At 45.6% G+C, this 14,726-nt stretch overlaps 2 protein-coding genes across 2 annotated transcripts in view; one reads left to right on the forward strand and one right to left on the reverse strand.

The window, feature by feature from the left end:
- GLOD4 (glyoxalase domain containing 4) overlaps window positions 1–4,703 on the reverse strand; it is a 31,798-nt gene extending 27,095 nt beyond the window's left edge. Inside the window, exons 1-3 of the mRNA XM_012555513.2 lie at window positions 4,549–4,703; window positions 2,290–2,339; window positions 1,601–1,721 (exon numbers count right to left, since the gene is read on the reverse strand). Coding sequence (XP_012410967.1) covers window positions 1,601–1,721; window positions 2,290–2,339; window positions 4,549–4,638 — 261 coding nt within the window. The 5' untranslated portion in view covers window positions 4,639–4,703. The remainder of the gene's footprint in view (window positions 1–1,600; window positions 1,722–2,289; window positions 2,340–4,548) is intronic.
- A 5-nt stretch (window positions 4,704–4,708) lies between these two features.
- On the forward strand, window positions 4,709–13,272 carry MRM3 (mitochondrial rRNA methyltransferase 3). The gene is made up of 4 exons (XM_012555512.2): window positions 4,709–5,080; window positions 5,338–5,582; window positions 6,128–6,295; window positions 8,692–13,272. Exons 1-4 carry the CDS (start codon window positions 4,767–4,769, stop codon window positions 9,234–9,236), a joined length of 1,272 nt encoding a protein of 423 aa, XP_012410966.1. The 5' UTR covers window positions 4,709–4,766; the 3' UTR covers window positions 9,237–13,272.
- The last annotated feature ends 1,454 nt before the right edge of the window (window positions 13,273–14,726 follow it).

A 14,726-nucleotide genomic window follows, 5' to 3' on the forward strand; every position in this document is an offset into this window, starting at 1 on the left:
CATAAAGCAGCAGACCATGATGGCTTCAGTAAGCAACCAAAACAAAGAACCAGGAAACCTCCCGGAGGAAGAAAAGGTCTCGAATTACCGGATGTAGAATTCAAAAGATTAATATACAGAGCTCTTCAAGAGATCAGGAAGTAGATCAAACAAAATGAACACCAAGCTAAGGAACAAACAGACAAAGCAACAAAGGAACTTCAGAAGGTTATACACAAGCAAAATGACAAATTTAACAGGCTGCAAAAATCCATAGAGACAGCAATCAGAAATCCAGAAGATTAACAATAAAATTTCAGAATTAGACAACTCAATAGAAAGTCAGAGGAGCAGAATTGAGGCAATGGCAGTCAGAATTAGTGAGACTGCACATAAAGCACGTGACACCAATTTATTTGAGGAAAAATCAGATAAATGAATTTAAAAAATGAAGAAACCATAAGAATTATGTGGGACTCTATCAAGAAGAATAACCTACAAGTGACTGGAATACAAGCACAGGAGGGGATAACAGAAAACACAAGAGAACTGTTGAAGACTTGTTGGCAGAAAACTTTCCTGCTATCATGAAAGATGAGAAGATATCCAAGAAGCTCAATGAAACCCACACAGGATAGATCCCAAAAGAAAGTCACCGAGACATATTATAATCAAACTTGGCAAAACCAAAGATAAAGAGAGAATTTTAAGAGCAGCTAGGGATAAAAAAGAAGTCATCTACAAAGGAAAGTCAAGAAGACGAAGCTCTGACTATTCAGCAGAAACCATGCAGGCAAGAAGGCAATGGGACGACATATATAAAGCCTTGAAGGAAAAAATTGCCAGCCAAGAATTACATATTCAGCAAAACTGTCTCTCAAATAGGATGGCGAAATTAGAGCATTTCCAGATAGAAGTCATTATTATTTCATAGATGAGGTAACAGGAATAGCGAGGTCCAAATGACCCCAAATAACACATCTAGCATGAGGTAGATTTTACTCAGTAGATTCTAAGTAAAAATTAGTTATTTCTATCTTGCTAAGTGCTTGGGCCTGGTGACATTATACCTAGCACACAGTAACTGGTCAATAAATGATATTATTATTATAGATGTACAATAACTTTTTAATGAATGAATGCAGTGCATATAACGCCTTCAACTACCCTTTATCCTTAAGACCTTCTCAGATTTTTCTCTGAATGGGACTGGTCATAACAGCCCAGCCCAGGCAACCCATAACAGTCCACTAGAGAGAAAATATTCTCCGGATGGTGATCAGCACCTGACCAGACCAACATCTCTGGCCTCCCTCCCTCGCCCCGGAGTTCAGTCATTCCCCAAGAGGAATCTCATCTCCTTCAAAGCTGTCTCCGAGGCTAATGCTTGATTCCAAACATTGGGAGAAGACATTTCACCCTGAAGCCAGTTCTGAGCCAGGGATGCCCAGCAGCCAGGGATGCCTAGCAGTCCTTTTTTTTTCTAACAGAAAACATTATAAAAACAGTCACTAAACTGCACCCAAATGCCATCAATTCAATAGTCATCACACCTAAAGCTATACCTGTGATCTCAACAGAAGGTACACTCAAAAATCTGCTAGAACAAAATGATAGTTACCATGAAGTCACTGCCAAGTTTGTAGTCTCCGATGCCATAATTGTAAGTCAATTCTGCAACAAAATGATCATCCTCGGGCCCAAATCCCACCATTGTTTTACTCCATTTCCCATCATAAGGCCTAGAAAAATGAAAGTACCGTAAATGAAACCTGTGAGCACAGGCAAAATTTGCCTCAGGCTTCCCCCAAATGACTACTGGGCACAGAAATAGGCAGCCCTCCCCCTGGTCCTCTAAGTCCCTATTAAGGATGAGATGACCCCAATGGTGCTGAGAGCAGCTGTGGATAGTGCTTCCTCTTAGTGCTTGTAGGCTCCCTCACTACAAGCTTCAAAGACCACCTGAGGGAACTTACTCCACGGAAAGTTTCATTTACTTTTTCTTTAAAGCAGGGGACAAAAATCCTATAAAGACAGTTCTCCAGTACGACCTTAGTTTATTTTTTTGGCATATCCATCAACAAGCATGCAATTCCCTTGGAATTTGCCAGCTTGCCATGGCTACTAAGCTTAAGACACATTTGATAGACACTGTTTCATCCACAGCATATACTTGTGTTCTTGAAGTTGCCTCCCTAATTTATTGCTCCACAGGATTCCACTGCCTTATACTCACTTTGAGAAACTGCCTTCTGATTCTCCAGAGCTATTCATAGTCTAAAGGGGATTTTAAGAAACAAGGTGTCATACCCATTACAGGAAGCTTTGCAGCCTTCTTCAAATTCCTCATGCCGCAAAATCTGGAAAGAGAATTAGAATAAATTGTACAGTTTTACTAGTATTGCACACAGCTGTTCAGTATAAACTAAAATGTAAAAACACAGATATCATCATTGTAAGCTTTGCTTATAAAATAAACAAACCAAAAGAAATTGAGCTTTATACCTTTCGCAGGCTAGAAGCAATACAGACAAGGAAGAACAGCTTGACACAAAGGGTCAGGCAACCAAGCAAGTTGTAAAATCTATTTAGACTGGAAAGCAGTGCTGTATAGTAGGTAAAGTGTGGCCTTCAGCATCAGAGAAATCTGATTTGGAATTCTGGCTGTCATTTAGTAGCTGTGTAACCCTGAGTAAGCTGCTTACGATCTGAGTCTCAGTCTCCTAATATGTTGTGAAAATGGATAACTTATTAAAGCATCTAACACAGAACCTAGTATACAGTAGGGCTCTCAGTGTGTTAGTTTGTCTTCCCTTTTGATTCCTTCAGCTACTGCTCCAGTTCAAGCTCCCATCATCTCTCTCATACACCATTAAAAATCATCTTTACTGATCTCCTTCTTTAATACCACCATAAAATTATGTCCCCAAAACACAGCTCTGACTATATCACTGCCCTACTTGAAAATGTAAGAGAGCTCAGTACTATGGCATAAAATTCAAACTCCTTTGCATAGCATTCAAGATACCATTAGAACTAGTCTTAACCTACTTGTCCTGATAATTCCACCTCCTTAACTTCAACTATATATAAAACTAGTGGTGTTTCCCAAACATGCCTTATCTTTGCACTGGCTATTCAGTTTTTCTTGTCTAACTTCTCCCTCTAATCTTGGTTTGTGGAAATCCTACCTATTTTCAGAGCTCCAACTGGAAGGCAAGGTCTCTGTGAATTATTTCCTGACTCTCCAGGTCATCCAAAAGAGACCTTTCAAACCAGTCCTGGCAGAAGCAGAACTCTGAATACGCAGATTTCTAAATCTCTCCTGTTGTGTTTTTATAACATAACACATTATATGACACTTATATAACACATTTTAAAAAAAAGTTTCTTCAAGTAGATTGTGACTCATGACCACATGTGTTTCAGAGTAGAACTGCACTTCACAGGGTTTCCAATGGCTATGATCTTTGGAAAGTAGATCACCAGGCTTTCTTCTGGGGCTTCTCTGGGTGGATTCGAACCACCAACCTTTGGTTAGTAGCTGAGCTCTTCACCGTTCGTGCCACCCAGGGACTCCCATATAACACATAACATGTGTCAAATACTGACTTCGCAAGCACTTTACACATAACAACTTGTTTAATCTTCACAATAACCCTTTGAACAATGAGGATACACAGTAAGGGAGCACTTTGTGGTTTTCAAGTATCATTTATCAGATTCTGCCTTCCATTATTGTTAGTTATGTACAAATCCAACCCCATACTCATTTCATCCCAGACCATGAGACCTCACTGAGGACAGCTATCAAAGTTATTTTCACCTAGTTACCAAGATCGATGAATTCGGCTAACTCCATATCTTCTAAACTAACGTGCACTCCTGCACCTCTAAAGCCTTCCTTTACTGGCGTGTTCCTTACCTCCCGGCTGACCAGGGACTCCCCAGAAGATTTCACCTGCGTTTTCCAGCCCAGTGACCCCTGCAGAGTCACAGCTTCTCAGGGCCGGAGACAGGCCGCTTTGGGATGGTGGCGGTTGGCGGCGGGGGGGAATAGGTTCTGACCTCGTGCTTAGATCTGGATTTTTGAGAAGAGAGTCTGAGCTTTCACCCAGCGAGACCGAGTCATACAAAGGAGACCCTTCAAACCAGCCCTGATAGAAGCTGAACTTTGAATATGTGGATTTCTAAACCAAAAGGCTCCAAACTTGGAAGAGTATTATTTAACTTTTTGTCTACTGTCTTTCCCACTAGACTGTAAACTCCACTCGGGCAGGAGCTCAATACATATTTGTGAATCTAATTAAATGAAAGAACATGTGTGGGCACATAGTTGGCGCCTAATAAGGGTTAGCCCACTTTCAAAGGTCATCTGACCCAACCAGCGACTCGCAACACTTCCTGAGGCTGAAAATCCGAGAGGGCCAGTGGGGAATCCTGTGTTTGAGTTCCGCTACACTCTCACTGGGGTTCACGACACACCCATTTATCCGCTCTCTCAGACAGTCGCGGCTCAGCTGCCAGTTCCCCCTTGCGCGCCAGCCCCTTCTTGGCCCCTGTCCGCACCTTCATCCCAAGGACATCACGAAAGAAATGCGTCGTCTGGAAGCGGTTTCCCACTTTGAATACGAAGTGCAGCGCCCGGCGAGAAACCATGACTCCCACTACCGCGGGCTCCGTCACGCGTACAATACCGCACCACTCGCAAATGACTCAGCCAGGCCGGTGATGTCACTGCGCGCCGCCGGCGCGTTCACATGACGTAGCCCACAACACAGGGGAAGATGGCGGCGCTAGTAAAGGGCGTGGGATGTGCCATGCGACCACTGTTGCCAGTGGTCCAGACTTGCAACGTCAACGCTAGACGCTGGGTCCGGGCACTGCGGAGGAGCCCAGTGAAAGTAGTGTTTCCATCCGGCCAGGTTGTAGAACGGGAGCCCGGTCCTGGGAAGCAGCCCCGGAAGGCGGCAGATGTGGCCAGTCCCCAGAAACAGCAACAGAAGCAGCCGCTTCAGGTGCCCTCAAATCCTACACCCAGCACCTGGGAAGAGTCGGGGCTTCGCTACGACAAAGCTTTTCCCGGGGACAAGAGGCTGAGGTGATGTGTTCTTAAAGCTTGTCAAGTATTCCCATTTCTCCTCCCACCTCGGGCCGTACCTTAACTTCTTTTCTTACTGATGGAGGACCGCTCATTCCAGTAGTACTAGTGGTTTTTTTATGCACGGAAAGTAGAATAAGTGTCTCCCTTGGAATTCGTTTGCTTCTGTTTTTGTGAAACTCCTTGTGACTGTTAGAACTAGATGTGCCTTGATAACAAGAGTTAGTAATTACTCGTTTTTTTGTTTCCAACTATAGCAGTGTCATGACAATAGTTAAGTCCAGGCCGTTTCGGGAAAAGAAAGGGAAGATCCTCCTGGAGGGTCGCAGGTTGATTGCCGACGCTCTCAAGGCTGGTGCTGTGCCAAAGACTTTCTTCTTTAGCCGTCTGGAATACATAAAGGAGCTGCCCATGGATAAATTGAAAGGTGTCAGCCTTGTTAAGGTGAAATTTGAGGACATCAAGGACTGGTCCGACCTGGTAACGCCACAAGGAATAATGGGTCAGTGGTTACACAGTGTGTCACTAGGAGATAGTGTTGTTAGTTGTCATGGAGTTGGTTGCGACTCATGGCTACCTTATGTATAACAGAACTAAACATGGCCAGGTCCTCATAGTCTTTGGTATGTTTGAGCCCTGGTTGACCTATAATTATCTGATCTTGTCTTAGGGCAGCAAACTTTATTTAAACCAAATTCAAAATATTATTGCCTATCCTCTTCTTAAGACACTCAGAAAAATACAGTTCTCAAACCTATGCGTCTTACAATATTTCCAGTGGAAACTGAAGCCAGTTTTTGCCACCATTTGTATAATGGCTCTTTACAGTCACTAGAAATAACCACTCTTCCTCAAACCTTATGTTTTTTAAGTCACTTCTTCAATCTTTAATGTCAAACTTAATTAAGAAAATGTTTACCAAAAGATTTAGTCCTCTATTTCCTTAGAGCCCCTGCCAGAATATATAGAGAATAATAAGTAAATGAGAAGTCAAATTGTCCCCCATGCCCACATCAGACAAGTGAAGCTCCTGTTTTGTTTTCTCAGGGATTTTTGCCAAACCTGACCACATTAAGATGACATATCCAGAAACTCAGCTTCACCATTCACTGCCCTTATTGTTGATTTGTGACAATCTCCGTGACCCTGGGAACCTGGGGACAATTTTGAGATCTGCTGCTGGGGCAGGCTGCAGCAAAGTATTACTGACCAAAGGTAAGAGCACCTGATACTGGGTGGTTGGCCATTTCTCAATGACCTAGGACTCTGGGCAGACACATGTGGGTTCAAATCTTAGATCTGCCCCTTACTGCCTATGTATCCGTGAGCAATATTCTCAGTGTCAGTTTCCTCATCTGTAAAGTGGGAATAATAATGGAATTGACCTCATAGGGTTGTTTTGAGGATTAAGTGAGATGATGCACATAAAGTACTTAGCACTGTGCCTGGCATACAATAAATAATCCAGTAAATAACTGGTTTTTTAAAAAAAAAATTATTTTGGCACTTGCCAGGTTATTCAAGAATTTTAAATGAATCAAGGGGAAGTGATAGATATCAATTTTAACACTTGGTTTCAGGTCTTTTATTTAATGAACTTGAGTTCCCAAATTTTTGGGTATGTGAGACCTTCCTAACTCTTGACCTTCTATGAACCCTATGAAAGGGATGGTATCAACAGAGTATGATTATGCAATTTTGGTGCATTTCCCTTAGCCTCAGGATGGATTACACCCACACACACAAATTAGCCTCATTACATTTCTGTCTTCTCTCATCATAAAGGGGGATTAATAGGCTAGGTTCTAAACAGACTTGTCCAGCAGTTGGGACATACCTACAGTGCCTATTACTATTTGTGCGGAGGCTGGGAGAGAGAGTATCATTCATCAGAAACACCGAAGTTACCATTAAATGTAAACGTATAGTGACACCCATTGCTGAGACTTGCCTGAATTGCTCCTTTCAACTTTTACTCTATAGTCACACCTTGCTGGAGTGCATTCCTCTGCTGGCATGATAGCTGGGTGCTGGGGTTCCATCATCAGTACCCACTTAAATGTCCCCCTCCCCCTCATTGTTGAATACTCTGAGAGCAGGTGTGGTGTTGGAGGTATCTATATAATCCAAACTGGTTTTCACGTCGATACTGGTGGCTGGTGTATAAGAGATAGGGAAGAAAGAGTAGGAAACCCTTGGGGCGGTGCCTAGTATCAAGGACTTGTAGGGGTAAATCTCATCTTGTCCCTTACTCCCCACCATGCAGCGGGGTCAGACTGCATGGTTGCCCTCACAAGTCTGGGCCCCTCTTCTGGTCTCCTTCCCCCACCTCTTGGCATATAGCACTACTCCCACCTCTGGTTCCCTACAGTGGTTGGGAGAAGCCATGGTTGGGGTATTTATGGGCAGTGTTATAACTGCACCTTTTGACTTGTTTTCCTTTTTAAATCTGGTTTGCCTAAGTTAATCTAGCCTGAAGTTTGATAAATTAATTTTTAAAATAACTTGTAATGAGGAAACGCGTACTAACAAGTCAGAGTAGGTATGTGGTGCAGCCAGGGTGAAATGCTGGGTAGTGCCATCTCTCGCAGCCTGCCCTTGGTGCATCCTGGGAAAGGCCAAGTGTCTGCTGTTCTGCTAATGCATAAAAGTGGTTGGGTTTAGTGCATGACTATACTGTAAAAGAATAGGCTCTTCTGTGTGCCATTTCCTTCTAGCCTTCTTACTGTGGTATGGGACAGTGTGTGTGTATGTGAATGACAAGACTGTTGTCTTGATTGATTCTCATCATTTCACCCTGGATTACTGCCATGGCCTCCTAATCTCCCCATCTCTACTGTCTTCCCCGCTCCAATTAAGATTCAACATTGAAGCCAGATGGGCCTTTCTAAAACATAAACCAGATTCTGTCACTCCTTTACTTAAAATCTTTTAATGGAATTATATTGTCTTCAGAATAAAATCCAAAATTCCTCTGCCTAGCATCCCTAGTTTCCTTTAAGTTGGTCCCTGCCTGCCTCCCATCTGAGCTCTACCACACTCCCACCCATTAATTGCCTTGGTCACCTTACTTGTAGTTCTTGGACTGTGGCACACTTTCCCTTTCTTAACTTTGTCCCCTGCCTGGACCTTTCTCTGACAAGCTTTTGCTATCCTTCAAGATCCAGCAGTGTCATGTTTTCCTAGAGGTCTTTCCTGCTTTGTACAAGGATTTTCTATTACTCTGTCCATGCTTCTCTACATCAGTTATTACCGATAATGGTAGTCACCTGTTTAAATGTCATCCCAGCCTCACCATGCACTGTACTGTAAGCTCCTTGAGATTGGGGGCGTTAGTTCTCTTTGCATACAACATCTGGCACACGTGCATGGTAAATGTTGGAGGTATGACTAAACTGTGTTTTCAGCACTGGCAGAAATTAATCATTCAGTCCCTTTGCTAGACGCTGCCATCCTCAGTGAAGCAGAAGTTCTCAGCTCTCAAGAAGGCTCTAACAGAATAGCTTTTTGCTTTATCTCCTGTATCCAGAATTATTCCGACTTACTCCAAAGCTTTCTAGTCTGAAACAGTTTGTCCAGTCTTGATTTGATCCTGTCTTTTTGTTTTCTAGGCTGTGTGGATGTCTGGGAGCCCAAAGTGCTGAGGGCAGGTATGGGCGCGCATTTCCAGGTGCCCATTATCAACAATCTGGAATGGGAAGCAATTCCCAACTACCTGCCCACTGACACCCGGGTCTACGTGGCTGACAACTGTGGCCTTTATGCCCGGGCCCAAATGTCTATGTCTAATAAAGGCAGCAACCACAGCTGGGTATGTGACCGACGATTCCTGAAGTTTCACAAGTATGAGGAGGAGGAGGAAGATCTAGAAACTGGAGCCAAAAGAGACTGGCTTCCTGACCTTGAGGTCCAGAGCTACGACTTGGACTGGACAGAGGCACCGGCGGCTGTGGTCATCGGTGGGGAGACTCATGGAGTGAGCCTGGAGTCCCTAGAGCTGGCCGAGAGCACTGGGGGCAAGAGGCTGCTGATCCCCGTTGTGCCTGGTGTGGACAGCCTGAACTCGGCCATGGCTGCCAGCATCTTGCTTTTCGAAGGGAAAAGACAACTGCGGGTAAGGGAGGAACACTTGAGCAGGGGCAGGAGTTACCACTGAGAGGGGACACGGACATCCTTTCTCGGTCCGAGGGAGCCTGTAGCTTCTCCCATCTCTGAGAATCTTGTCAGGTGGCTGTGGGCTTGTTTATACCTGGAGAGCAGTGTGTGAGCTGGGGAAGCCGTTTTCTTCTCTCTCAGCATTTTCTCTGGGCTTCCCTGGGCCATATTCAGGAGGCAAGAGGTAGGCATGATGCCAGTATATGGCTACTGGAAAAATAAGAAATTCCATGAATTTCTGCTTATCCTGAAAAACAACAAAGGTCAGGATTCTTCCCAAGAGCTCCCATCTCGCTACCAATTTGGCGGTCACTGTTTTTTCAGTCATGTCTTTTTTTTTTAAAATGTGACACCACAAACAGATATCCACACGGCCTATATGGGCATTACATGTTTTTAAAAGTGGTCCGCCAAGGAGCATATTTGTGCCCAGAAAGTTACTGAAGGGAATGGAGGAAGGCCCATTCCCTCAACAGCTGGTGGGCACATTGCAGCCATCGAGCGTGGCTCATACGCCATGGTTAAGGCTGTGGTGCAGGTGGCCAAGTCACTCACTCCCACCATTGGTCAGTGGGACATACGCTTCTGTGTCGTGTGTGCAGAACCAGCACATTACATTACAGCCTGTTTGCTGGAATAAGTGTTGCCGGTGGGGCTCAGTGCCTGTTCTTCAACCTTTGGCCTAGTGATGAGGACACTGCTAAGAGATGAATACCTCAGGAAGTGAAGGGCTACCAGCCATGACCTTCAACAGCTAGCTGTTCTTTTGGGTTGGATATACCATTCTCAGATTGTTTGTTCAGGCCCTTGACGTAAACAACCACTGTTTACTACGTGTAACACAGTTTTCCCCCTTTTTGATGATCGGTAGCTTAATTCATCAGGTGGGTCATACCTTCGTAGCACCCCACAGTTATCTTTTTGAGGGCTCTTGATGCAGAGAAGGAGGGGACTGAGTTTTAAAATCTTCAGCTTAGCCTTGCATCCATCAAGAAAGCCGCACCCTGTTCACTAGCTCCTTGCTGATAGTCCTACTCCATGTAAGTTTTAGTTCAAGATGACTCAGGTTACATACTGACATTTAAACCCCCTCCTGCATAGACGCCATGCTGCGGCTGGACGCCATGCGAGCAGAGGCCTCAGAGCACTCCTGCAGGAGAGGGTATGAGGCTGAGAGCCTGGGGTGCTCTGGCCCACAGTGCTGGGGTGTTATTTGGGTTGTTCTTCACGGCAGCACTGCAGCAGGACTCTGCTGCTGTCCTCACAAACCTGCGGGACCAGGGCGAGCTGGATCCTTACCTGGGGCCAGCCAGGAGATAGATGCAGGCGGTAATCACCTTGTTTGTAAGTGACCGTGGGAAGGGGGTGGGTGGGACTGGAACGTGGGATTCCTTTCAAGCACCATTTGGCAACCACATAGAATATGAGGGACACAGGCAGTGTGGTTTGACCGCATTCCGTCTGAACGGTGGATCCTGCCATGGTTGGATCCCTTGGGAGCCCTTCAGCTGCTCATTCCAGGAGTGCCCAGTGAGTTCCTTTGCCATGCCTGAGGAAAACTACAATGACCCAGTAAAACTTCCTCTCTGGGAAGCCAAGTGATCAAGTGTGATTTGTACCCCAAGTGGCAGGGTGGAATTGGCTTTGGCATGTTTGAGGGGAGAGGAGAGGTGTTGGCAGGAACAGTCCTCTTTGGTCGGCTGTGCCCACCCCAGCTGACCAGCCTGGACTGCTGCTGTGGCGTCCTACTCTGGTCTGGGCCTGCCCAGGGTTCCACAGAAATGCCCGGTGCAAATAGAGTGCCGACGACTGCTGGGAAGAAGGCGTTGATGTGGCTCGGCTTCTTTGCCTGAAATAGATATATCTAGTTGTGGGTTCAAAAAGGAGCCCTGGCATTGCAGTGGTTAAGTGCTCGGCTGCTAACCAAAAGGTCGGTGATTCGAACCCACCAGTGGCTCCGCAGGAGAAAAGATCTGGTGATCTGCTCCCGTAAAGATTACAGCCTAGGAAACCCTATAGGGCGGTTCTAATGTGTCCTGTAGGGTCGCTATAAGTCGGAATCGACTTGATGGCACACAACAACGGCAGCTGTGGGTTCCAGCCCATGGATGGTTCTTGAGCCCCTGGACCCCAGTCAGCTTTTAGAAAGTAGAAGAGCCCAAAGCCTGTATAGTGCACTGCCCCAGAAAGGCTGTACGGACCACCTAGCAAGATCAGCAAACTTTACAAGTTGACATAAGAATTGAAAGAGGAACATAGCCTGTCGCACCAGCAGCTAAGTATGGAAGGAAGCCCAGAGAGGTTGTACCTCACTGCTGTTCACATACGGTCTCCCGCAACACCTTAGTGAAGTGTTTTTAAGGGAACAGAAGTCGCTAAAAGGAAGCTCACGTCTCTCCAGCATGAAACCAGTCTCCTGGAATTTGTGTCCTTGGGTTATTGTTCCTGCTCATTTTGGTTACAAAATAAAAAACAAGGAAAGAACAAACCCTATACTTCGTTTGGAAAAACAGCAATGCAAAACACTAAACATGGCAAATAATTTTAAGCCCGTTTTATCATCTTGGGTGTATGAGGGAAAGAAATTTGCATTCCATTCAGGTTCTAGTCAGTTGCTTATGTACAATGTCTTATGAGTTCTTTTGTGTATTTGTGGATATAATTTAGCCCAGGAAGGGGAGGAGGTGGGGGGAGAAGCAAATTTTCCTTTCTTTAAAATGGCAACAGAGGAAGCAAATGGTGGTTAATGGATTGAAACATTGATAAAAAATGAGAGCTCTTGTTTGCTGAGTGATACTGGAAAATCACTATCTTGAATTCTCAGTTTTGAGGCCAACATTTGTTCTGTTACCATTTCCCCAGGAAATAGGAATAAAAACTGAGAGATATATGACAAGAAAAACACACTCGCTGCTTTGCTGAAAGATAAATATTGTCACAAGGTTGGGCAAGCTCCCCCTTTGCCTTTGTGTGGAGGCCCAGCTGCAGTAGTGATTTCTGCCACAAGGTGGCAGGCCACATCTCTCAAACCACCCCCAAAGCTGAAGGGAAGGGTTGGGTGTTTTTCCTGGATTTAAATTGTTGAAAAAAGGGGAAAGAAGAAGGAAGTCAAAAGTCTCCCTCCACCTACAGAGGGCATTTTGCAAACTATCTGTGCACAGAGCTGGTTCTGCTACGGTTGGAGACCCATCCAGATAGTCACACATTGGATCTTGGCAGAAGTTAAGACTCTAAAGTACACAAGGGCACTGGGAACAAAAACTAAGAAGGAAGCATACAGAGAAGTGGCAGCAGCAGAAAAGACTTAGCAGTTTTCCCTCCTGAATGGAAGGCAGTTGAGGGCAAACACTGATGTCCTGAAGCACCTGAACTCAGACTGGGGTCCCCCTGCAGCACCATTCAGTTAGCGCCTCAGGGCAGGAAGAAAGCAGAAACCCATCTCTTCCCCCAGCTACAGTTGCTTGCTCCTGGTTAGAATCCAGGTCTTCAAGGCCCAGAGGATAAACAGATCTCCGGGAACAGGTTTCCACCAGTTTTCTCTGGGAGCTTTTACCACTTGTCCCAGTGTTAACAGCAACACCAGATGTCACTACCACTTAGCTCCACTTCTTTTGCCTTTCCACCAAAGACCCCTGAAAGCACCCCTCATCCAAAGGTTCTGTGGCCTCAGGCTCCCCTCTTGGCCAAGCTGTCTCTGCAGGAGCCGGCATGAATGTGGCTCACTTTTTTTTTTTTTAAAGGAACTCCTATGTAGCCACTTTTAAACTCCAAGATCTTATTTCCTCTCTTTTCATTAGTGAATGCACAAAGGTAATAAGCTAGAAACCAAATTAATGATTGAACTGATACATTGCCCGGGATGACTTTAAAAGGTCTCTGAACTAGGGAACCATGTTACATTCGAGCAGCTGAGGTAGCAGCTGCAACCTGAGTCATCACCGAAAGCTTCAGGATGCTGGTGTTGATGCTCAGTGGCCAAGTATGACTAAAAAATCCCGGTATGTTATGGATGGTTATCAAACAAACCAAACCCACTGCCGTCGAGTTGATTCCAACTCATAGCGACCCTGTCAGACAGAGTAGAATTGCCCTGTAGGGTTTCCAAGGCTTTAATCTTTACAGAAGCAGACTGCCACATCTTTCTCCCGTGGAGCAGCTGGTGGGTTCGAACCCCTGATCTTTTGGTTAGCTACGGAGTGCTCTACCCCTGCGTCACCAGGGATCCTTCCACTCAACATCAGGGCTTCTCGATCGAAGCCTCAGAGTTGGTGTAGGTCATTACTAAGGTGGCTGCTGCTTCAAAAAGCAAGAAGGGAACAAAGGTTGGGGAGGAGATGGTGGCTACAGCAGGGTCTGGCCTCCCAGCCTCCCTTGCACCTCTGATGGGAAGGAGGTGCGTATGGACTAGGCTTGCAGAGTGGCTCTTGATTGGTTGGGGACTTCCATATCCTGTGATGTCCAAAGGAGATTTATTTTTATGGCCCAGGGTCCCAAGATCACATCTCCTGCTGTATCCTGGTTCTATCACGTGTGGGTGGCTTATTTGAGTGAGGTACCAGCACCCAGAAATCCAGACTTGAGGCTACCTCTGTCTACTCTGGGCTGCACACTGGCCTACAGGCCTAGAGACAGGCTTTCATGAGTTAGCACATTGTTGTTCGCCGCCCTCAAGTTGCCCCTGACTCATGGTGACCTCGTATGTGCAGAGTAGAACTGCACTCCATAGGCATTTCAAGGCTGTGACTTTTCAGAAGCACATCTCCAGGCCTTACTTCCAAGGCACCTCTGGCTGGGTTTTGAACTGCCAACCTTTTGTTAGTAGTCTAGCGCTTAACCATTTGTGCCACCCAGGGACTCCAAGTTAGCACATTATTTAATGGGAATCCAATAATCCCTCAGAACAAGTTCTACCCAAATCTAACTTATTTCCTGGCTTGGGAGTTATTCTAAAACGTCAAGGTGGTGGCACACACTTACGCCCTAAAAAATGAAGTATGCTTTCATCTTCACGTGTTCACACATAAGGCATGCATATAACATCCTTATGTCCTGTTTTCCTCCATTAGAGGGAGGAATCCCAGCCAGAAGACACATAAAGCGGACCCAATATAAAAATTTCCTACATACGGCCTTTTGTTTCCTAGGAAGTATTTGATCCTTCTCACACAGTCACAGACCATTAGCATTAACAATGATGCTAATAACAGCCATTTGTCTCCGAAGAATTTTCCCCGCAGCCTGCTTGGAGGAAAGCAGGATATACTCTTGTCCCTCTTGGGATCGGCAACAAATGTAGGCCAAATGTTCACTTCAGTACAGCTGCTCCAGGGCAGATGTGTGAGATTCTCCCGCACACAGGGCCTCCAGTTCCATCCTAGGCTCATAAGGCAACGCCCCGAGAGACTGAGGGCGCCCCGGAACTTCCTCTGACCTGCTGGTTCCCCACTGGTGTTCCTGACCTATTAGGGGCAAGCACAGGCCTGTCCAGGCT

Source organism: Trichechus manatus, unplaced genomic scaffold (assembly GCF_000243295.1).
Source record: "Trichechus manatus latirostris isolate Lorelei unplaced genomic scaffold, TriManLat1.0 scaffold00040, whole genome shotgun sequence".
Taxonomy (NCBI): Eukaryota; Metazoa; Chordata; class Mammalia; order Sirenia; family Trichechidae; genus Trichechus; species Trichechus manatus.